Raw genomic sequence first — 24,485 nt, 5'->3', positions numbered from 1 at the left:
GACTATTTCAGTAGTTATGTTCATTCTGTTTCTTATACTTGACTTTTACATCTCTTTCCTATATTCACAGATGATTGCAGGTGCTCTAGCTTTCTGTCTATGTTTTGAGCTCAAAACGTTGTCAGATATCGGCAGTATATTTTTGTGTGATTGACAGTATTCATAATCTACTGTATTACCATATCAGCTGGTTTAAAACATATAAAGGAATATTATTTTTAGCTGTATTACGTACTTTGCAAAATCTTTGAGGAATATTGCTGTAGATTGTTTAATTTTTTTAATTTTTTTTTTAGATTTAAATTCCTAGTTGCATGTATTTCTAAAATGTTAAATTGAGATAGTTTGTGTTCATAAATGATTAAAGCCCGAAGGTGGTGGCATGAGTTTAGAAATGGGGGACACTGAGGAGATGGTAGTCTGAGCCCTGCGCAGAGCACGCTCTTCAGCTCATGTCTCATGACTCATCCCAGGGACACAGAAGGTTTGGATGACTTAAAGTTAAGGATAAATCTGTGCAAGATTGGGGATATATTTGCTAAACTGAAGTGTGGTATAATATTTTCCACATAAAGGTAAGTAGTTACTGCAGCCCAATGGAGTGCATATTATTTGATCTGTTAATGAACAATTATGTGAAAAACAGGGCAGAGTGCACTCAACAGAAGATTGTCTTCATTTTGCTTTGTCTTTTAGTTCATCATGTCCCCTGTACCTGCTGGCTTGGTTAAATAATAATGATCTTGTTGTATACCTAAAACATGATTTACTCTTTCAGAAGACTTTGGTCTGAATTTAACGGTGTTCTTAAAATGCTCCATATTGTGACAAGGAAATAACAGTTGAACTGCAGCTCCTACCATCAGATCAGACTTTGCTAGACTATTATCAAGGGATAAAACCATTGTAATTGAATGCTTCTTGAATGCTGTCTCATTGATAGAAGTGTCCTACACTGTCTAAGGTACAGTTGGTTTTCCTGTGCCAAAATATATGTTACTCTTCCCACTCAGAAAGTCAAACTTTGTATCCGTATTTATTTAAAAAAAGATAAGCTTGTGGAATGCTGAGTCCGATTAAATCCTGATTTAAATATAAAAACTACATCTCCTTAGCAGAAGGTGTCCAGTAGACACCTTGTCTGAGGCAGGACTTGTTAATGACATTAAAAGGCCTCAATGCAGAGAATCAGATCAGAAAATATTCCCTAGCCTGAAAGTTGAAGAAATGAAACTGGTGCACTCCAGTGCAAGGGGCCGCAGTGGGGAAGGTTGCCTTGCTGCGCCTCTGAAGGTTGCAGCCCCTGCGTCTATCAGCCAGCTCTGGTGCAAGGGCATCACATAGGCACTATTGGTCTGCTGTAGGTACATGGCATGTTTTCCTCTTCTAACTCTCAAAACTAACCAATTGCCCAACTACTTTTAGGCTTGTTTGTGTTGTATGTATTGTACTGTGTGAAGGGATGTATTATGATGAGCCTTTGCACCCTTTGGCTTAGATTTTCAAGATTCTTAAAAGTCAAGTCTCAAGAGCATATTGTGAAATTCTTCTGAATATTAGGTGAGTTCATGTGAAACATAGAGCTTCACGGGAACTGCAGAGCTCTGCACTGCCCTACAATTTCATTCACAGAACATCTGTGTGTCGGTTAGTATACAGCGCTATCAGGTTGGATATTTTAACTGGTAATCTCTTCGCTTTTTACAAGAGTTACTTAAAGTTAATAAAACCTTGATGTACAATCTCAGTCTCTTCAAAATAAGATGGGAATCTGTCTTGATGGATCAATCACTGGATCCACTGGATGGATCCTGTAACAGGAATATAAAGACTTTAGACATACTGTCCAGCTTGGTAATGGAACAACTTAATGAGCTCTTTTATGTGCTGGAAATGTTAAAGGTATTTTGCCCATGTGTGTCATTCCTGAAGTGTAGCTTCTTAAGCAGGCATTATACGTTCTCCTCTCAATCACAGAGCCAGTGCACATAAACCAAACAAGCAAATCTATGTTTTTGTTTGCATGGGATTTTGTTTTGTTTTTTACCAATCCTTCTGTCTTTCCACTTTGGTACAGAACAGGAATAAGGATCTGCTAGCTACAGTTTCGCTAGAGACATTGGTTTGCCTCGGGATTATGAAAAAAAGTGACATGATCAGTTTTCTTTTCCATGTCTTTCCTGTCCTGACTATGTGATTCTACTGCAGCTTCAAGTGGAGCTGGTCTGGTCCTGCTGGCCATGCAGTCCCACTTCTTCCTCCTGCCTGCAGTGATGCCTGTGAAACTGGTGAGCCCTTCAGGACGCTGGGAGTTACCTTGGCAGAAAAGTCACCAGTTTTAGTCTGGCTTGGCTCCCTGTGTTGGCTCCCTGCCTTGCTGTGCCAGCGGCAGCGCAGCTTTAAGTGGGTGCAGGCCTGTTGCAGGCATGGGGTGGGTTGGCTTGAGCAGCCATGATGCCACATGCTGACTCATCCAGAGATTTCTGTTAGGTAGTCAGTAGGCAAAAAAAACCATACACTTCATAAACTTGAGACAGAGAACGAGTTGGGATTCAAAGCTTGTCCTGATATTAACCGTGTGTGTTTTCCTTCTGCCTTTTGCAGAAGAAACCTCAGCTGCCCCAGATATGCTTAGCTTTATAAGCTGGTCACTCTTTAGTTAGTAAACCTTTTATCTTGCTGCTGTTCTCACTGTCTGGAGGCAAGCCTTAGTCTTCCAGATTGTAGTCTCCAGACTCTAGAAACAGCCCTTTCTCCTCATTTTTGAAGTCTGATATTATTTTCCATTTCTTGTACTCCTGCAAACTGTTGAGAAGCTCCATATGCTTGACATGATCCTGAACTGTGAGTTGTTTCGTATCTCTTTCCTCCCGCCTTTCATCAGGCCAGCTGAAAAATGACCTGGCAGCATCATCTCTAAGTGCAGTAAAAACTTCTGCTGGTTTCCTGTGCCAGAAGTTTCCTTTTGGGGGTGTGTTCCTGCTTGCTTGTGTTTGATTCAATTAACCATCAACATTAGCATTTCATTCTTTTTGGTTCTGTTGAACGTTTTTCAGCTGACTTTGAATGCCGTGACATGCAGCAGCAGTGCATATATCTGCCCAGGTCTCTGAGCCTGGAGAGATGCTCTCAGTGAGTCAGGATTTGAAAACGCTCATTTGGAGCCGTGCGCTGGCAGTTTTGAAGATCTCACGAATGCAATAACTCAGTAAAGGCTGGCAAGGTTAAACTGATGACCTCCTGAGAAAAGAGCAATGGCTAGCGAGAAACATCAGCAGAACTCTCTGTGAGAAGGGCAGTGTTTCAAATGTTTTCAGGAGGCTGCAGCAGGAATAGCCTTTCTCTTCCCTCCCCCCTTCCACCTCCGATAAGTGCTTTTCTTCAAAAACACTGATTCATATTGGATTTCACATGCGTAGTTACAAAGTCAGAAGGCATGAAATGGTTAATGAAATAAACCTTCAGTTCCTGTGTTTGAAAAATTTGTTTTAAGCCACTCGAAACTGAGTGGCACTGTTTTAAATATCCTATTTTGACAAAATAGGAAATGTTGTACCCTTTTGGTTGGTATGACTGATTCTGTAGCTTCTAGTGCTATACTGACTGACAAGTAATTGGAAATAGGTAAACATACAAAGATTCTATGAAAAAAGATTTTTTTTTTTTCCTCCCCTTGTTTGCACCTGGGATTTATTGCAGCAGCTTTTAGAAGTCTTGTCTTGATTTTCATGTGTGTGGGGGGGGTGAAGTTGGTTTGCAACAGATGTTAATGAAGATTATATGGTCTGACTGTCCTGAATTAGCCCTAGAAAATCTTGTTTGTGCTTTTGGGATGAGTCAGGAGTGAAAGTGCCAGATTGAAATAACTATGCCAATTTTGAGTGAAATGAAACAAATGCAGGAAGGTGTTGTTCTCCTGCACCTGCATGGCTGGCTAGGCACTGGGGCTTTCCGAGGGAGGGGGGTAAGAGGAGGAAACATTCTAGCTGATTTCAGGTTAAAAACCTGAGTTACTACGATGAAGGTATTTATTTTTCTGAAGTGTTTTGACTAACTCCTCAGGGGAAGACCAATGCTTTTTTTTTTTTTTTTTTTTTTTTTTAACTTTGAATAGAATGTATCTGATTCCATTTGATAATGAACCCCACCCTTCCATATGACTTTCCTGTTACTTTAAAAAATTGAGAGGAAATCTACTATAAAATGGACAGTATTTATGAAGTTAGTATCATTATATGAAAGCTACAAATATTCTGCAGAACTTCTTGTATATATACTTTTAAATGTATAAATTCTTTAATGAAGTTTGGATAACTTTACATGACATTGCATTGGTAAAACGTGCGTTCAGGTTTCTGACCTGGAGTGCTTGAAGTTGTAAACGTTGCATCCTCTATGGTCAGTGATAAGAAAAATCAATTCCATCTGGAGCTGAGAAACTTATTTCTGATATGTCTCACAAAGCTATGTTGAGCACTTAAAAAAAAAAACCCAAAAAACTGAAAATTTCTAAGGAGCTTAGATACCATAGTAACAAGCACAGCATAAGACTTGTGACTTACTAGCTCAGTGGTCAACAATAAGTTTATCTGTTACTAGCACATATGTATGCTTTTAGAGAGGAATTTTCATTGTATACAGACATTAATGGATTGCACTTTATCTTGCAATAGAAGTAACTTTTATTTGGAGTTGTGAAATATAGAATTTTACATTAGGGAGAAGAGGAAAGAAAGATACAAAAACAGGTAAGGAGAAGTTATTTTGTGTAGTATCTTGCTTCATACTATATATTGAGCTCCAAACTTTTTTTTTTTTTTTTTTTAAGTTTTATATAAATGCTTTTCAGAATTAACAGCAGCAGTTAATGAATGTTCCTATATGCTTGACTGGGATCAGCTTTACTCAAAATCACTGTTTCGTAATCCTGATAGCTTCAAGCTCTTTCAGAAGTTGATGCCTGGAATTCTTACATATTATGTAAATCTGATGTAAACAGAAAGATGCACATGAGTGTGTCTGATCATTTTCACTCCGTGCTTCTGGAAAGCTTATGTGAGCAGGCCCAAGGTATAGGTCCGAGTTAAACACAAACTCTTGTTTGATACTCTTCTGTCTGTGCCATGTGTTGGTCTTGGTATCCTATTTAAGATATGTGTAGTCCTTTTCCCTCTTTGGGTGTGGGGTTTTTTTGTGTTTTTAATCTATTCTGTTTCAGCTGAGTAGGTTAATCGCTGCTTTCTTTGTTTTTTAAAAAAAAAAGGGGGAAAAAAAAGTTTCTATCTTGCAGTCACATTCTAGTATGCATTTAATTACTGGTAAGGAATTATGAAAAGAATCATGTATTTTCTCTTTTTAATTTGCCCCACCCCATACTTTCTTATGTGTATGAGATGAAAAATGAGAGTGGATAGTGCTCTGTTAATGTTTTGATTGAAATTAGAGATAATTTAGTGATAGTATGATATGATGGATACATGTGGCAAGAGTAAGCTGTAGTTTTGTGCAGATAGGAGTTTACCTGGGAGAGGAATGAATTCCTTTTTGGCACCAGCTGATGGATTAGGTGCTACCGTCTCATGCTGTGCGGTGTTGTGTCTATGTTGTTTTCTATATTGAAGCTGCCAAAGACCCTTCAAAAAACTTTGTCTTTTAGTTTAGTTTGATTTGTTACATCAGCAAAAGAAAGAGTCTTGCTTAAGGTGGTTTGCTAGAAGTTCTCAGGTACTAAATAAATAGTTACAGACAGCAAGCGATTAAAATGTGAAAACAACTGAACATCTAGGACATCCCTTGTCATCTTCTTTCTTCCCTTTTCTCTCTGCTTCTGTATTGTGACTCAAAGCTGCTGCAAAACAAAGCCTTATAGAAGATGCATAATGGTAGATCTGTTTCACTGTCTTCATGTCCAAATGCATAGCAATATGAATTCTGCTGTTGGCTGGTTAAAATACAGTAATCCTAAACTGAATCTCTGCTGATGTATCTGTTGACAACCTATTGGGCCATCATAAGTAATAACGGCTAGTGTGATTTATGAAGTTCTTGGTAACTACAGGCATATCAGAAAGCTCACAGTCAAAGTGACTTTTAAGATTCCCTTCTGTTTCAGGAACTGAGAAGTGGAGATCTGCCATACTGTATTTGACAGGCAAGAGTTTCAGTCAAAAACACCTTAGAAGAGATTTTCTGTAAGTTCTCAGGGAGGGACAGTTTAAAAATGTTTCAGGTAAGCATCAGTAAGACGTTTGAAAACGTGTCTGAAAGCATATTTTCATTACTACAAGATCTGTGAGAGGGCCATGTGCAGTCCACCAAACAAAGCTATTGCACTTTCTGTTTGGTATGGTATCATGGCATGTTTGCGGAAGGCGAGAACATATTTTATACGTACATGCAATATAAAGACTATGAAGTATATAAAGTTAAATGACCACCTTAGTTAATATTGATATGCTCCACTTGTCTTTCTGAAAGGAAGCTAAAGCGAAAGGCTAATGTGTGTTGGACGTATCTGTGTTCTGAGAAGCCCTTTATTCCCCCAGTGTTTTGTAGATAAGGGCCAAGGCTGTGAATCTGGCATCACCTTCTGTAGGAAACTAGGCTAGTGAAGCATGGTTTTATGTTGAAGAAGCAATTTATAGAGCAGTGGTTTTGTATGCAGGAAGCTAGTATTCTGCTTGTACAGTCAAGAGGTGCCTAAGGCATAGTGCAGTTGAGTCTCTTATAGGTGCTACAGTGCATGCTCAGTTCTGCTGCTAAGCAGGGGTTATTAGAAGGAATTGAGGAAAAATTGCAAGTCGCAGATTAACCTGATCAGTTTGGGGGGGTAGAGAGTCTTCAGCATGCTTCAGACACCTCAGTGTTTCCTTGCTCATTAGTGTGGCTGCTTTAGTCCAGATTCAGCCCCAACTAATTGCTCTGTATTCATGAGGTGACTTTCTAACAGCAGTTAGTGTTTTGATAAATAGCATGGTCTGCTGCTTTGGGGGATATAGCGGTATTCATAGTAAGCAATACTGGAATGAGAATATTTTGGCTTTTACAGTTGGAAAGTAGAGCTCGCATTTGCTGTCTGTCTGATTAGCTGATCTCTTCTCTCCAGAAAAGGTGCGTTGTATTAGTTTGTGTTGAAATTCAAATTTGGATTGGAATTAATAACCTAGGTTTTCCCTTCTATGGAAATGTTTGTGCTCATGCCTGTAACTGTGTAACATATAAAAGGTAGGGAAGGAAATTAATAATTTAATGCCCTCAATTAAGTTAACAGCCCAAAACTTTGATATCACCAATAATAGCAGCTGGATTCAAAGAAAGGAAATGTAAATAGGTGATCTTCAAGTAAGTTTTCTGAATTAATACGTATTTTTACTCTTAGGCAATTATGAAGGATTTTATGCCCTAAGATAATGGATATTCTTTGCTGCCGAACAGGCTGAAAAAGTTGTTTTAATACAAGAGTTGGAATTAAGCTGAATTAAGGATGGTACTAAACAGTCAGAAGAGACTGATCAGAATGTTAGTGGACTATAGCTGATGAACACCTTTTAAGTTTTTAATTTAAAAATAAACCTGTGAATAAACCACTGGGTAAAAAGTTAAGGATACAGTTAAGAGTGTACTCCTTTGTCTGGGCTAGCAATTATGATTACCTTGCAAAATATGACAGCTGTTATAAATGCTTACATGTATGGCACATGCTTGAAAATGCTCAGGGTTATGCATATAAAAACTGGCCGCAAGAAACTGCGGTCCAGAAAGGGAGATAATACTGGCAGGAGAAACGTGATGGTGGGCTTTTTTTCTAGCACCACACCTGTGTACTTTGATTCCATGGGCTCACTGTACTCTGAGGTATTTGACTTGTGGAAATTCAAGCAGGGGAAAACTCGGGACTAAAAAGTTTGCTAAACCAGTGAAATGCATTTGTAGGCCTGCTGATGAATGGATAATGCTGATATATGGCCAAGTTCACAGCCTTGGCCTTTATCTGCAAAATGCTCGGTAAACAAAGGGCTTCTGTGACTCGGAGGGACTATGGAGACCTTTGTTGTGGTTTGACTGAGCAAGCACGTGTGGTTTGGTGGCTAGAATTGTTTTGGGGACTTTCTAAGGCTGAGCTGTAAGCGCAGTTAATGTATTTGTCGATGCAAGTTTAATCAAAGTGCCATATATAAGCAGTGAGAATATAGCCCGGTGGCTAAAGGATAGTTAGGAAATGAATATGTAAAGTAGAGAAGCACATGCTTTATATCTGCTTTACTGGGGTAGTTCTTCCGCACTTTGCCCAGATACTGTTTCTGGACACGGTGTTGTCCTGCTTTTGCAGGGCTGTGCTGGGTAAACAGGGAAAACAACAGCTTTGCTTCTGGGAATGGGGTGGCCCCAGATCCGAGGAACTCTCTTGTGATTTGTGTTTCAGTGAGCTTGGCTTTCTGTAATAAGTGTAATGTAACTTGTCAGTAGCAAGCCTAGTTAGGAGGAATAAGTGTTAACTGAGTTCTATTCAGTTAACGCCGAATCTTAATCTAAAACTGAATGCTGGAATTACTTTCCTGAGATTTCTGAAAAGGCTGCTTTTCTTGGAGTACCTGGCTAACATGCAAAACACTTAGGTGGCTAATATAACATGCTATTTCAGTTCTAAACTTTTAATTACTGTTGCAGCTTTTTTGTTTAACCTAAAATTGCATTCTACTTTAAGAAACATGTAATTTTATGTATTGGCTGTTAGACATTTCATGCAACACTGACACGAACTGAACATATAGGGAGTCAAGACATGTAGGGAGTCAAGTTCATGATGTATTGCAATGTAGTGTTTCCCAGGCACACAATTACACTGAAATAAGTATTTAAGAAGGATTGAAAGATATTATCAAATATCTAGAAAAATATCAGAATTCCTTATTAAAACACTGTGCAGGAAATGCAGGTTGTTAGGTAGACTTGTTTTTTGATGGCAGCGAACTTCAAGGAGGAGAACTTTTTGTTTGGTTAAGTTTTTTATACCCCACCTGTTTCCAGCCTCCTAAAAGATTCCTCAGAATTTAGAGATAGCAGATATATTGTTCTTCTGAAATGACATTTTAAAATAGTACATACTAGCTGATACAGAATGAATGAACATATCATAATAAACAAGAAAGAGCTCAAAACTACATGTTGCATTCTGCTGCGGAAATCAGCTTGCAGCTGTAGTGTTTGGAAGTACTCTGAGATACCTTTACTTTGACCTAACTTCATTTTTTTTTCAACTTCTTAGCCTTATTTTCTTTTTATTTTGTTTAATGCTCTTTTATAAAGTTGATGAATTCTTGGTTTTCTTACTTAAATTCCTCTATACTTTCCAGCAATAACAATCTGTTTATGCACAAAAGAGTGGCTTATTGCAAAACTTAAGAAAAATAATTTGTAATGTATTCAGTGCTGTTCAAATACAGAAATTATACATATGTGGCTCATGAACTGATAAAATTTGACCTTTTTTATGTATGTTTTCTGTCACTCTTAGGCATAGCTGGAGAGAATCTGTTTGATTATGAGGATAATCCCTCTAAGAGGGAATAAATAAGAATCTACCCTGAGGGGCTTAGCCTATTTGCCACAAAAGACCAAAATCTAAATTGTCATGACCATGAACTTGCCCCCCCTTTTGTTTTCAGATTGGCTCTGACTTATCTTGTCATGATGACTAAATAACTGACTTCCCTGTTAAATCTGTATTAAAATGATATATCCTGCGAAGCTGTCTTTCCCTTTGCCTATGGCATTGGTTTTGCTTGTCTGTCCAACTGTTTATCTGAAAGATACCTTCAAGTACCTACTGCAAGTAAGCTAATCCTATGACGTGAATGAAATCGGCAGTTGATATTAGGGTGACTAATACTTTGGGTAGCAATTATATATCAGCCCGTGAAGATCTAACTGTGTGCGTGAGCAGACTTGCAGACTTGCTTGTGTGACAGCGCTGTGCCTCTGGATTGGGTTCTAGGTACTGCTATAATGTTCATTGTTAGCAACATAGAAATAATGATCATCTTGGGTATTTTCCGAGGCAGGATTTTTAATTGGGCTCCTTTTTAGCGCATGTCGAGCTAGTGTCTTACGTTGCAGGAATTTTTCAAAGCTTCTTGGCCTGGAGCTGTCCTTATGAACCTCTCTTTTTTAAGTCTACGGAAAGTATTTTAATTACGTGCTTCTAAGGGATATTGCTACCATGTTATTTCATGGTTCAATGGATTTGTCTGATATACAAAATCTAAGTGTGTCTGACTTACTTGGTTGTGCAATAATTTGGAAAATAGTTTAGCTATGTATTAAGCAGTGGGGATAAAGTGGTATTTCGCAGAAACACTCAGATAATGAAAAGATAAACAGAAAATTAAATTTAGGACTGTTCCCCTGGTCACAGTGAATAATTAATAATGATGGCGGTGATGTAAGCAGAGTTTTGCTATGTTTGGGAAGGACATTCTGGCTGTGGTATACTCCTTGGTTTATTTTGGTTTTGTTACAGCTGTTTGCTGGTTGTCTCAATTCCACTTGTGTTTATGCACAGAAATAATTTCTTTCAGCTCTGTGGAATTATCTGCAAACTTACATGCTTGTAGAAGGAGGCTGGCATCAGTCTGTCATAAATATATGCTATAGATGGAAGCACTACTTTAAATTCTGTTTTATATAGGAAAAGAATTACCTGTATAAGGAATGACAGGCGAAATTGGTATAGGCAAATGTTGGGCTGTGTGTTGGGAGAAATAGTGAAACCTACAGCTGCACACTCAATCTGTTGCTTGTGACTTAAGGTGAAAGATGTAGAAATCTTTGTGCCATAAAAAACAGGCTCAGTTAGTGCTCCATACAAAAATATTGAGATATCCAGCTTCTGACTGAAGCAGTGACTAATGAGAAAATATTGAAAATATTTTGTTCATGCTTTATGCTTAACGGAAATTGAGACACACTTGTGAGTAAGCACGCCTTTCTTCTACAAAATATAAAAATTGATCTGAGACGACACTGTCCCTACCCACAGTTTTTGCCTTCCTTAAAATGTTTAACTTAAAAGACCGGAGGCTAAATTTTACCCTTTAAACATTTGTACCCATCTGCTATTGATACTAGAAAGCATTTGAAATACTGGAACAGTTAACACCCCTTTAACATCTTCATTTACTTTGATTTCTACCTGGAACATTTCCACACCTCAGGCGTTATCTTGCCCCTTACATACTTGGAAGCTGAGTACAGCAGCACTGCAGCTTTAAGCTGCTAACTTGGTGTGGGATGATATGTTGATCGCATTCAAAGCGGCATCCTTTCAGTTCTTTGAACTTTTGACATTTAAAATATATTTTTGAGATATTGTGGAGTTTGTTTTTAATAATAGATTATTATTTTTAAATAAGAACACAGGTTGCTTATTACTTGAATGAGAACTTGTGTGGCTTACGAAAAGATGCAAGCAGGTTTGGGAACAAAGCTTACTTGAAATATTTCTTTTTCTCAAAATATTACTTGAGATGAAAAGATGTTTTAAACAAAAATTTCTTGAATGTAACCTTGTTTCCAAATATGCTCTTAATTTGTAATTTGAAGTTAAGCGTGTATAGCTCCTTACAAATTTTTTTTTTGTATCGTGTATTTTTTTGCTTATGATTAGACAAACATATTTGCAACATAGTGATGTAATGTGTAGTTTGGCATCATTTCATATTAAAAATATCTTTAATGGTTATTGATTAGTGTCCAGATGTCTCTAATTTTGCTTTTGAAATGGGCATAATCTTTTTGCAATCTACTTTCTTCTTCTTTCTTGTTATGTCCATCAAACTCTCCTCAAAGGCAGCATGTTCTGCATAGGCCACAATCCAAAGTTATCGATTATGCTTGTAAAAATAAATAAAATCTCCTTTTTATGCTTTTAGACTAGTTTGCTGCAACTGTCTAAAATCCAAGTAGATAAATTCCCAAATTTTTTATTTGCCTTATAGCATACCTCTGTGGATGGGTACACTGAACCACATGTCCAGCCTATCAAATCAAGTAGCAGACAAAACGTCCCTCGATGTAGAAACTCAATTACATCTACCAATGAAGAGCATCCTCACATTGGAAATTATCGCTTACTGAAAACAATAGGAAAAGGAAATTTTGCCAAAGTGAAACTGGCACGGCATGTTCTCACCGGAAGAGAGGTAAGCCTTTCAAAGAAAGAAAAAAACCACATATTTTATATTCTCTTTGGCTGTCTTTATAAATATTTCTGCTGTTGTTTTTAGCTTAGTCTTCTGAATATAAAAAACATTTTTCTCATCATAAAGTAAGATGCAAAGAGAATGTTTCAGGATAAACGAAATTGGTTATCTGATGTGCCTGAGGTTTTTCCCACACACCCCTTTTGAAAATGTAACTTTTGGGTGAGGAGATCAAAAAGTTTGTGACAAAGCAAGGTTTGGCTGGCCATTTTATTCTGGGGTTGGGATGGGGTCCAATCACCCCCAAGCGCTTCCAAAAACAAAGGAAAACTCTATCAATAGAACCCATCTGGTTTTCGGAGGGAGTGGTTTTGTGCTGGGCAGGATAACGTTGTTCTGTCCACAATGCTGGCAGAAATGTAAAACTGGCTCCTTTGTAGTACCATCCCACAGCAAAGTCCTGAGCTGCTGCTGGCACGTTCTCATAGGTGAGAAATTTTGCTTGATAGACCGTAAAAGTAGATATATATGGATTGCATGCACCTGTATGCTTTTTTTTTCCATAGATGTACAATATATTGTTCAAATATTTTTCTGAGTTTAATAATCGATTTTTTTTTTTTAAGGTTGCTGTGAAAATAATAGATAAAACCCAACTAAATCCTACTAGTCTGCAAAAGGTAAGAACATACCATAACCATAACATCTGAAATTCTATGCAGAGTTAACCTATGGTCTTTTATTTCCTTGACAAAAATCTTTGATCCCTTTACCTTTGTAAGCAAACTTCTTTGTCGACTATGTATGTATGACCTTGGGAGGCAGAGTCCGGTCTTAGCTGTAATGTGCATTTGCAATTTGAGAGCAGTTGCTCTATACGGTTCCTAGCTAAGGAATGCTTCTTTCCTCTTCCTTCCTCTGCCAGCTTTCCATTGTGCCGCCAATAAAATTTGCGGCTAATTAGGTACACAAATAATTTGTCTACATTCTAAATTAAGATGCAACCCTGTAAAGAACAGTTTCTCTTGAATTTTTCTTTAATTTAATAATTGCTTTTTGTGGAGTTGTAAGGGTGCCAGTTTTTATGGATGTAATGGTTTTTTTTTCAGCTTTGTTTTTATGTTCTTTCAATTTTAATAAAATATTTGCTAAGCTCAAGGGACCTTTGACAATTACTTCTTGTATATAGAACTGAAGCAATAGCTGAAGGTAATCTGAACGTTCCAATTTCTCCGTTGCACTTTTAGTGCCTGTAGGTAGAAATTCAGATATCCTTTATAGGCATTGTGGTGTTGTGAGAAGTGTTTACCGAAGAAGGGTCAGCTCAGAGCATCTGATTTTACCTGAACTCTGGTATGTGGTTTTATTTTTGTTGTTTTTCCCACACACACACATACACAATTTGTGCATGCATATGTTTGCTTTTGGCTGAGGCACTGAAAAATTATATTGTCCTAGGTGCGTAGGTCACGTGTTACCAAAAATTGGGGGTATTTATTGTTTACAAATATTAGCCTACTGCTGTCTATAGCTGTAGAATGAGAGAAGGAGAGAGAATGGGATTATTACTGTTCCCTTCTCTCTGGCTGCTGTTGCATTTATTTTATCGTGTGACTTAGGTTATGGGGAGTTAAGAACAACTTTGATTGCTTTAATTTTTTAACATGTGCTTTTTTGTTTTGGTGTGGGTTCTTGAGTCTCATTTTTTAATTCAACCTACCGTGAAGAGTCCATGCAAAAGCTTCGCCATGCTTAACTCCCCTCGTTGACTTAAGCAAGTCTCTTTGCTGATAATTGCTGAGCTAGTGAGGAGGGGCTCACCAAGGCAGTGCTGGCAGAGCGTCCTGCCGGATGCAAAGTCCTGCGCTGCTCACAGAGCTTGTTTCCAACCTACCTCAGTGTTTCACAGGCAATGCTAGGTGAATTTGTTTAGTAGCAATAAGAGGGTAAAAGATGTGCTTTGCTAGTGTCTTCTAATTGAGTGACCTTTTAATTTCAGCCTCCACGCACATCCTTCTGGCTATTTTCTATGCCGCTTTACGTGGAAATTGACCTTGTGCATGCAAAGCCGCAAAAATACTTAGCTGTGGAGCCCTCAAATGACAATTGGGTACAAATTCATGAGAAGCTGTTAGTGGGAAAGAAAAGTTCAATACATGTCTGCCTAAAAAAGGAGTATTCTGGAGGCAGTACTTTTAAAGGATATGCTAATGCCCAGTACCTGATTTCTGCTTTTTAAATTGACATGTTCTCTTTCATTTACATGGCAAAAAATTCCAAACAAATATGGATTAATGTGTGTTAAATGGACTGCGTTTTAGTTCACACCCTATGCTAAACATTGTTAGAGTATGTGAAAGGTACAGTGCTTCAGCTTTTGGGTTGTAGTATGCAGTACAGCTCAACTGCCTTTGAGCTTGGGGCTTGTGTGTTGGGGCAGAGAAAATGAATATTTGTTGTGACTGAAACAAAGATTTAGATAGTCTGTGTTAAAACCATAATGTTCTTTAAACATTTACTTTTCTGTTAACCACTCCACAGAAGGACTGAGGTATTCAAGATTGGGTTAAACTTGCAAAACAAAAAATGTAAGAAGTCATTAAACTCATGAGGTGTGATGCAGCTCGTGCTTTTTCCTTTTTGCCTTTTTTACTTTCAAACTTCCATGCAATTAAAAAAAATTCAAAATTTTATCTTAATATATTTTATCTCATTTATTTTTGACTTCCTCATATTTCTGTGGGAACCATATACTTTGTGGTATTACAAGGATTTTTCACAAAGTTAAACTTTCTGGAAGACTAAGTATGCAAAACTTATTTCTGGGATAATTGTTTTAATAATAAGTTGTATTTCACACAAAAAAAATCCATTAATTGGTTAAGAATCATTCCAAGTATAAATGGAGTCTTTAACCTATAAAAGATGCAGTCACATTGCATGAGTAATATTTTGTTTACTGTAACTGGGCCTTAACATAGTCATGTAGTAAGACAGTGCTGCTGTTTACTTGTTTGTGGGTGGGAAGCTGATAGCAAGAGAAACTTTTTTAGGTGCAGTTAGAAGCAGCTTGTAGCAGAAGTGAGGACCGAAGTTAAATTCGGTGGTTTAACCACAATACCATCCTCCTTCAATAACTTTTAGAAATCTTTATTCCATGCAGCTCCTGTTTGTACTGGAAAATGTGATTAGTTGTTGGTATAACATTTTCCATTATAACATCTTGACTGTAAGTTTCAGAAAAATAATCTTGTTTTGAGACTTTAAATGTCTGTTTTCAGTTTGCTGCAGTTTTCTGAAAATGTTGAGTGAAACTGAATTTTGATGCCCTGAAAGCTTTTAAGTAAGCATAAGCACTGTTTTTGTGCAGTCAGTCAAGCAACTATCACTTTTTAGAGGAAATTAGGGGTGGGAGGATGGTTCGACATTTCAATATACTTAGAATTGCTTTTGTCAGAATTGTACCTTCTATTTGTATTTTGATGTCTATGTTGTCTGCTTTGCATTGTAGAAAATGTCTGTCTGTCTTTAGAAGTTCTTGTTCTGTTCTATGAAATCTCCAAGTTCCACAGTCATTTATTTTTTGTTGTTGTGCTTTTTTATTATTATTTTTTTTTTTTTTATTATCTGAACTTGGATAAATTTAGCTGCCCGGGCAGAAATAAGCAGCTAACAAAGTAAACAGAAGAAACAGCCTATATTCAGTATTCTCTCTATTTAATAAGGTTATGGTAGCTTCCCTTTTAGTTCAACTGTAATTTTAAAAGTTTGATTCATTATGTGCTATATAATATCAATGTAATGTGAATTTTTATAATTTTATCATCAGGGTTGTACTCTGTATTTTTAAAGGAGCAGAAAATACTTTTCAGCCTTCTAGCTTGTTGCCTGGAAAACTTGTTTATTTTGCCCAGAGAGGTTTTGGGGTGGGCAGGTGGATTGTTCTACGGCTTCTCCTGTACTTAGGACTATTAGGCTGTCACTTTTCTTCAAGAGGTGATGTTAGGAATGCAAAACTTTTAGGCCTTCAATAATTTCTTGACAGACACTTAACTAAATACCATAGCTATGGAGTGATCTTGAGTTTTGTGAATGACCTGGTGCCGTTCCATTCACTATAAAATAAAGGATACCCAGTGCATGTAGGTTTTGCTTTGGTAGCTGCTACTGATACAACTGGGTAAAATGAGCTGAGGCATTATAGTCGTTCATGTACTGTTCTGTTTTGTAAACAGAAATATTTGAACGCACAGTTCAGTTGCTGAAGGTGTCGAGTTGTGTCTGTAGTTGCCACAGGTATGAAAGCAAAGAAAATTTAATTTGTCCTTCACTGCTTTCCAGTCTTACGTGGCATGGCCCGTTAACAAATGTAATATGCACAGGTTACTTTGCAATCCTAATTACTTTAATTTAAAACATTCGAATGTTAGGAAAGGACAGAAGTAAGCTGGCTTTCTGAATTTTTAATTTGGCCTCCTTGGGCATACAATGTGATAGTCTTAAGTTCATAATCATATACTTTTTGCTTCAGGACCTCTACCTCTTTAAGTGGGCAAATCAATGTCAAATTAAGGACACTCTATCCAATCTTCTGTTTTCTAGTTGTTGGGTATGTGGTCCCCAACTTTTTTTAGTGAGCACCTGTTTAGAAGACAGAATTGGCTTTTTTGTGGACTTTCTGTCTTGATAAAACATACTGTACCAACTTAGATTTTTGCATTGTTATTATAATTTTTGCCAAATGTAAGTATTTGGCATCATATCTTGAATTTGTATCAAAATAGCTGTTCTATTTTCTGCATGTCTGTTGTATTAAATTATTTTCTTGTACTGCCTTCACTAGCAATGTTTCTGGAATAGTGGTCTGTTGCTCTTATGCAAATTGCTAGTGGAGCTAAAGATGATTTTTTCCTTAATAGGTTTAAATAGCAAGTGGCATTTTCAGATTTCCCCTTTTGGGGGGGGTCAGCAGGCTTCTTTTTATTTTCTTTAAATGTATCTAAAGCCTAAAATTTAGGTTCTTTCTGTCATTAAGAAAAGCAGAACAAAAGTAAATTGTAAAAGATTTGGAACAATTTCACTATGTTACCTATTGAAAGCTGTGCTTTTTTGCAACAGCCCTTCTGAATAATGATTTATGACCTAGAGAAACATTCAAATCCAAGTCTTTCAAAGCAATAAAAAGCCTTAATAGGCAGATTTCTAGTTTGATTGTAATGATTGTAAATAGTAAATCTTAAATGCAGATGTCAATGACAGCAGGCAGAAGTGTCAGCAACGAGGTGACAGAAGATCTTTTTCTCTGTGATCTATGCCTTGAAAAATGAAATTTCCAAAAGCAGGGATCATATTTTCAAGCCTCGTTGTGCCTTCTACATAGGTGCAAATTCTGCAAAAGGAATATGGCCCTGGCTGTCCTCAATTATAAGCAAAGCTGTTGAGGCCATAACCCGTTTGCAGCGAGTAGGCACTTGTTCAAGAACTTTTTGAACGGCAGCACTTGGTTAAGGATGAAGTGCAGTCTTATAAATGTTTGGCAGGGGGTAAAAAACAAAAAGTTAGAATGGACTTTCACCTTTTGAGAGAGCAGTGAAGTGGTGCTCAAGAAAATATGGGTACGCATGAATTCTGAAAGTGCTGTTTCTTGTAACAATAAAATAGATTGCCATATAATTCTGCAGCTTTGCTAATAACAAAAGGAGAGCTAGTCCCTATATTCGGTCCAAATTTATACAAAACTAACAAACTTGGCTTTGCAGGAAATCATAAATATGGTCTTGTTGCTTTAATACATCTCTTACCTGGTATTCCACTATCATTGAGTATCAAAAAGTATCATTGAGGGGCCTAGTGGCTATTGTTTAGAGAAATCTCCATTTATAAATACATAGTTATTGACATAAGTAGTGTTAATGGCCAGAATACCAAATTTTTCTCTTTCCCCTTGCATAAGATTTATACTAAAGTAGTGCTTTGCTACTTTAAGAATGTAGAGTTGCAATATATGTTAATTTACCCTAACATTTGAACACTTTTAATGTATCATAGATTATTTCTCTTTTGAGAAATTTGGAAGGTGGAGGAGTGAATGTTGGCATTTTCTTAATTTGTATAAGTGTGTGTGTGTATATATATAGAGAGAGAGAGATAGATATATACTGAACCAAGTAAAATCCTGAATATACACTGGGAATTCAGAAAACAGTTTATTTGCTCAATTTCTATCCCCTTCCGCCTCCCCTGTTTTGAACATCTATATTCAGATAAAATTTCCTACTCATTCTTCCCACTCAGCATTTGAGAGACCCTTGGCCCAGATGGGCCAGGAACTACCCTAGGTTTAATGTGGTTGCGTTTGCGGTCTGTACATGATGCTGTTCCAGTATTGCAGTTCTTCTGTTTACCCTGGGTTGGAAGATACCTACCATGCCAAGAAGCTTTAGCAGAGCTTAAATAGCTGAGTATAGGCATGTAGCAGTATTGTGGAATATGTATGTTGCATCTTCCTGATTTGCAAGATGCCTGTGTCTGAGTTACTTCAAAAAAGTCTGAAAGTATTATTAATTTCCTTGGTAAGTAAACAACCAGTTAAACAACTGCTTGAAAGTTGTCAGAAGCCAATAGCAGCAACTGTAGAACACAAACTCCAGGGGAACGTGGGTCTTCCCATAAAGACGGCACCCCTTCTTCTGTAATTTCTTTAGTGGATAGTCAGTTATAAGGAGAGGAGTTTTGCAGGGAGTACAAGTATTTACTTTTTAATCCTTTTTTCAGAACAAGTCACCTAGTCAGTAGATATCTACAGATATTCTAAGACTTCAATTTTGCATTTCAAATAATATGTATTTTTAATTTTATTAACGATATTACTGTTATTTAGTGCCACTTCTTGTAAAGAAATGCTAAGTATTTCTGACTTCAGTCTATGTTACAAGAATGTTTATAATACAGTAAAATCTTTGTGTAATAGTGCTAGTGATACTGTTGTTGCTGAAAGAATTTCTTTCCTTTCAGCTATTCAGTAGCTTTCAGTTCAGGACTAGTTGTTAAAATTGCTTTTTCTGTCCTAAGTATTTTACAGTATAACTTTGACCAGAAAATGTGAGTGGGTGCAGGTAACTGGAGCAACGCAAACTAAAAAATGCCAAGTTGTTGGTCAGTTTGAAAAGCAGTGGTTTTGTTTCAACACCAGCCTAATCTTTCCCAGCTATTTTGCAGCCATCAAAGACTGTTTTGAGGTAGTTTTATTGATGTCATCTGCTAAGCGTGAAGGAGAACATCAGAAACTGCACACAGAAGTTGGGAAACTTGTTGGTTTCCATTGCGTGGACCAGAGCTAGGACAATTCTGCAGTGAATAAGAGGTGATAGAGTGGAGGGTAGCAAAAGGTCCTGAAGATATTTGAAGATAAATAGTTTATCATCTTTGAATGAAATGGGGGAGTCATTGGAGAATACAAAGAGAGGACTGGCATGTTCAGAGTGCTATGTTTGGGAAAAATGTCTATATAGCAGCATTCTGCTATATACAGAAGCAGAAAGAATTCCCTGAAGCGAAGAAAAAGGCGGTAACTCAGAGATACTTATTTTGCCTTGTTTCTGGGTTTGTATATGGAATTCTTATGGGCGACAAATTATTTTTATGGGTTTTATTCTACTGATTTGTCTCTTTCCTTGCTCTGATCCATTTGTGTGGAGGCAGATGCCATCCCATCTGTAAAATACAATAGCCAGTTTCCACTCAGCTTGTGCTTGGCATGGCTTGTGTGGATAAGAGTCACCTAAGACAATTTCTTCTGCTTACGCCTTATCCAGTTTTTGCTCTAAGCACACATGCACAGATTTCGACCTGCACAAGAAGTACCTTTGGGGGAGGGGGGGGGAAGATCCCCAAAGCCACCCACACCCCGGGAAAAATTTCCCCAAGTCCACCTTGGGAGTTCATTCAGTTGCTTTAGAAATTACCTTAGAATAGCTCCTTTCTTTCAAAAAATTGAGACTGTTAACTTCTTCCTCTGGAGATGCACATAGTGACTACTATAACCATGCACCTGCTCTTGTATGATAATAATGATTCAGTGTTCTGAAAAAGATCTACTCAACAGAATATATAATACAAGATGTAGTAAAAACATTATTTGCATTTGTATACAATAAACCTAGACCCATATTTTGGGTTTTGGTGGTGTGAGTAATGCTATTCAGAGATGTTAAAAGTAGTTGTTTAATTCATATAGTGAAGTATCTGTATCAGGCTAAAGGTCAGTAACATTCTGTCTTAAAGAAAATAGACTTTTTTGTCTGCTTCCTAACAAGCCTTCTCCTTTTTGGAAGAAAAAAATTGCATATTGTGTGGAACAAATGTCCTGTCACTGCGAAATCAATTTGAATCTTAAACCAGTTAGTAAAATTCTAAATCCTGTGAGAATATTGAATAGAGCAATGTACATAATTTTTTGGAAATTATTACATGCTTCAAGTTACATGTAAAATTGTATTTCTTAATGGTCTCCTTTTCTAGATTTGAAATGCTTTTATTTATAGAAGTCTAATATTTTAATCCTGCTTCTGAAGAGATGTGCTTATTACAGTAATTTTTATACCGATATTAATACTGTTAAGTTATGAAACATCTTTCTGATCTTCTGGTTTGAATTAGTTTTGCATATATCTGCTTAAAAGCTATTCTGAAGGTATTGTACTGTACAATCCATCGGTTTCCATTTGTATAACTTCTGACTAATTGATATTCATTTACCTGACAAATTTTCTTGTGCAACAAAATACAGTGCTTAAAGAACAGCCTGTTGGGAAACTTTCCTGGGCGTAACTGGCTTTATGGGCAAACAAGTGTATTTGCTAACATTAGTTCTTGCACATAGTATTATAGGCCTATGTATTACATTTTGAACCCAAGGAAATTATATCATGTAGTTTTCCCAGAGAAATCTTTTTATAGTCTTTGTTTCCTTCTGAAATTGGTTTAATTGCAATATAAAGGCAAGCAGATAGTAATTGGCTTGAAATGCTTAAATAATGTAAATATTGACCTACAAGAGTATTGCTTGCTCAAAAGCTGAATTTCAAAAATATGCTGTTCTACGGTCTTATTTGTAGAATAAATGCAGAATTTTAGAAATATGTCATGACTAAATGACACAAATGGAATGAAAAATCAGTGTTGTCTAAGCAAAATAATTTTAATCTCTCTAACTTGTAGCCTCAGCCATTGCAAAATATTAACTGAAGTGCTACTCTTTGAGGAGGTGTTAAGTCTGTAGCTTGCATCTTTTTACCGTTTTGCAAAGGCCGCATCTGAACTAATGGGACTAACTTTGAAAATGGAGAGCACTGCTGACCTTGTCCTCTGAGACATCAGACAGAAGCAAAACAGCAACGATGCACTTCTACATTAAGCGAGATTTCCCTATAAGGAGGACTGTAGGTCTAACATGTTGTTTCCAAAATGGCTAAACGTGCTGAAGCCAATGAGCTTTTCTTGCGTTTCAGCATCCTACTTCAGGTCCAGCTGAAATATGGGACTAAAGAGTATCCAGCATACTGACTAGATTTGGCAGTGGGGATATGTTGTTCACTGAAGTAAAAAGCTACAAACTTATCAGTATTGCCAGCCTCTAGTATAGACTAACAAAACTATATAGTCACTTTAGATTCCTTTTGTTTGCCTTCTTCCCTTTGAGCTCTTGGGTTAGTCTTGCTTCACTTCTTATTTATTTACTTGATAAAACCAGGCATGCTAAAAATGTAATGCTATATCTAGTTTCTGCTTTTCTTTTAAAAACAAAGCATTGTGTGAAAAGTATATACTTAGAGCTATAATTTTGTCCAATGTCCAGTTCCTTTAAATTATGTGACTCGGATCATAAGGCAGATTTTCATCAACGATAAAACTGCAGACCTTTGGGGTGGGGGAGGATGGGGGGGGGGGAGGAAAGAGTGTCATTTGTGACCCAGTGTAAGTTTTGTTAGTTTTGAGAAATGTGAACTGACCTACCTCATTTCTGTGGGACTTTGGGATTTCTGGTATCTAATTCTATTTTAAAATTGGTGTATTAGATTCCCCCCCCCCCCCGCCCCCCCCATCCTAAACCTTGTCCCCACAGTTCTGTACGTGTTCGGTATAGTTAACTGAGGTTGCCAGTGGCCAAAAACATTAGAGAGAAGAGCTAGCCATAGCTTGTGTGAATGCTTTACTGGCTTTGGTCAGCAGAGACTCTTAAAAGTTGTCACTCCACAAAGCGTTATAAAACTTACCTGTATCTGTTTATACAAACCTTTTAAAATTAGTGTATTTTTGATATGTAGCTGATAGTAACTTATGGTCCTAGCTGTTATCAGCTATTATTATTATATAATGTATAGGATGTAGATTACATTTTCTGGAGTTCACGGCGTTATATTTATCTACCCATTGAAATATAATATGTTCTATTAATGTTTGTGTGACTTATGCTGCTCCTCTTCCCCTTACAAAACTGTGTATCTTAAGTAACTCTTCCTCAATAAACACACTTTAAAAAATTGTCTTGCTTCCTTAACAGTTGTTTCGAGAAGTACGAATAATGAAGATACTGAATCATCCCAATATTGGTAGGAGTCCTACATTTCTGCAAACTTTTTTTTTTAACTGTTTACATTGTACTCTTTTGGCTTTATTTTGAATGTACATTGCAGCTATGTTTTTGTTAAACACTTTTGAGATAATGGGACAGTAAGCATTCAGTAAACACTTTATTTTTACTTTCTCAAGTACTTTGCGGACACTGCTTGCAAGCAGGAATTTTGCTCTGAGGGGATAACTTGTTTGGTCAAGGAAGGCAGCAACACTAAGTAAAAGGTGCTGAGCACTGTATGGTCATTTGAGGACTTGATTTCCTCTTTTTACACTTAAAATTTCTCTCAGTGGCCAAAAATCATTAGTTTCTTAGATGAAGCTAGCGAAACTCCTTAGTTCAGTCTAGGAAAGACTCCTGCAAACTGATATTTCCAGAAAATCAGAATTGCAAAGTATGTAATTTTCCCTTTCTGCTTTAGTTCTTTCCCCTACCCCACAGCTTCAGGGCCCTACTTTGTGATGACAATTCTTCTGGCTGAGGAGGGCTGGACAGTCTTGTTCCAGAGACAGTTAATGTTCCTGAATCGGCCAGAGGGCTTGTTGCATACAAGGTATGGACAAGGCATACAAGTTGTTACATGCTAGGCACTCCCTTTTTATTCCTTAAATTGTTTGTTGCTTTTCCAGCATTCTTAGCTTCTGCTGTTGTTGTTTTCGGGGGGTGGTGGTGTTTTTTTTAAATGAGTGGCAGCTACTGTAATCTGAGGAAAGTCTTTCAGTCTCTAACAGTTATGGTATCTACTCATTTTATACTGGGTCAATGTCTCAAATTTCTAACTTGAAACAGTGTACTAGAGAAACAGAAGGTCTGTATGATCTTAAGGAAGTCTGTGGCAAATTAAACACTAATTTCAGCATGAACTTGTTTGTAGTGTGCATAAACTCTGAGAAAACTGTAAATTAATATGCTTTGTTATCAACTGTGATTTAGAAATTAATTTGCTTTTTTTCCCCCTCAAAAGAATTCTAACCTAAAGGATATCAAGTTTTCTTATGGTTTAGTGTCATCGCTGGCAATAAATGATACTCACTTTATGAATAAGGCTTTTTTGTTTGTTCTATGCTTTTGCTGCCTGCTGCAATCTTTTTCTCATTCACTTTTCTTGCAGTAAAATTATTTGAAGTTATTGAAACTGAAAAGACATTGTATTTGGTAATGGAATATGCCAGTGGGGGTAAGTGGATTCTTAATCCTGCTTTAAGGATAAACTGAAGTATGGAAAGCATTGTTGGTTGCATGCCTGGGAACAACTGAAAAATCTGAGGATTTTATGGTTAATGGGCCGTTCCAATCTGACCTTTACAACGGTCCTAACAGAATTCCCTGGTCAGACTTTTCTCTCCCTTACGTAATGTTTTGTAAAGTAACCTATTAGGTTTGTGCTTAAGGATAGCTGTCATTCTGAAGTTTACAGTTGAAGTTTCAGGAGATAATCTGGTGCCAGTTCTGGCAAAAACTCAACTCAGTATGTGTCTGCTGTATTTAGGCAAACGCTAGCCCCTCTTTCTATCTTGAATGTGTGTGTCAAAGCACTTCAAGGGAGCCAGGTCTATGGCATGGGAATAAGGAGTTTGGGAAGGGTGGTCAGCAGAATCATAAAAAGCATAGCTGATAGTTGGAGCCTGCTTGAGAAGCTGCTTGTCATCTGG

At 37.2% G+C, this 24,485-nt stretch overlaps 1 protein-coding gene across 3 annotated transcripts in view; it reads left to right on the top strand.

The window, feature by feature from the left end:
* Positions 1 to 24,485, top strand: part of MARK1 (microtubule affinity regulating kinase 1) — a 64,381-nt gene that overhangs the window by 12,129 nt on the left and 27,767 nt on the right. For 2 of the 3 annotated variants that reach the window (XM_067293039.1, XM_067293038.1), the window contains exons 2-5: positions 11,997 to 12,200; positions 12,827 to 12,880; positions 22,762 to 22,810; positions 23,945 to 24,010. In XM_067293039.1, the coding sequence (XP_067149140.1) occupies positions 11,997 to 12,200; positions 12,827 to 12,880; positions 22,762 to 22,810; positions 23,945 to 24,010 (373 nt within the window). The remainder of the gene's footprint in view (positions 1 to 11,996; positions 12,201 to 12,826; positions 12,881 to 22,761; positions 22,811 to 23,944; positions 24,011 to 24,485) is intronic. The other variant, XM_067293040.1, reaches the window with a different exon arrangement.

The sequence above is a fragment of the Apteryx mantelli genome, chromosome 3 (assembly GCF_036417845.1).
Source record: "Apteryx mantelli isolate bAptMan1 chromosome 3, bAptMan1.hap1, whole genome shotgun sequence".
NCBI classification, from domain to species: Eukaryota; Metazoa; Chordata; class Aves; order Apterygiformes; family Apterygidae; genus Apteryx; species Apteryx mantelli.
Note: the sequence above shows the minus strand (reverse complement) of the source record. Positions and strands in the feature narration are given on the sequence as shown.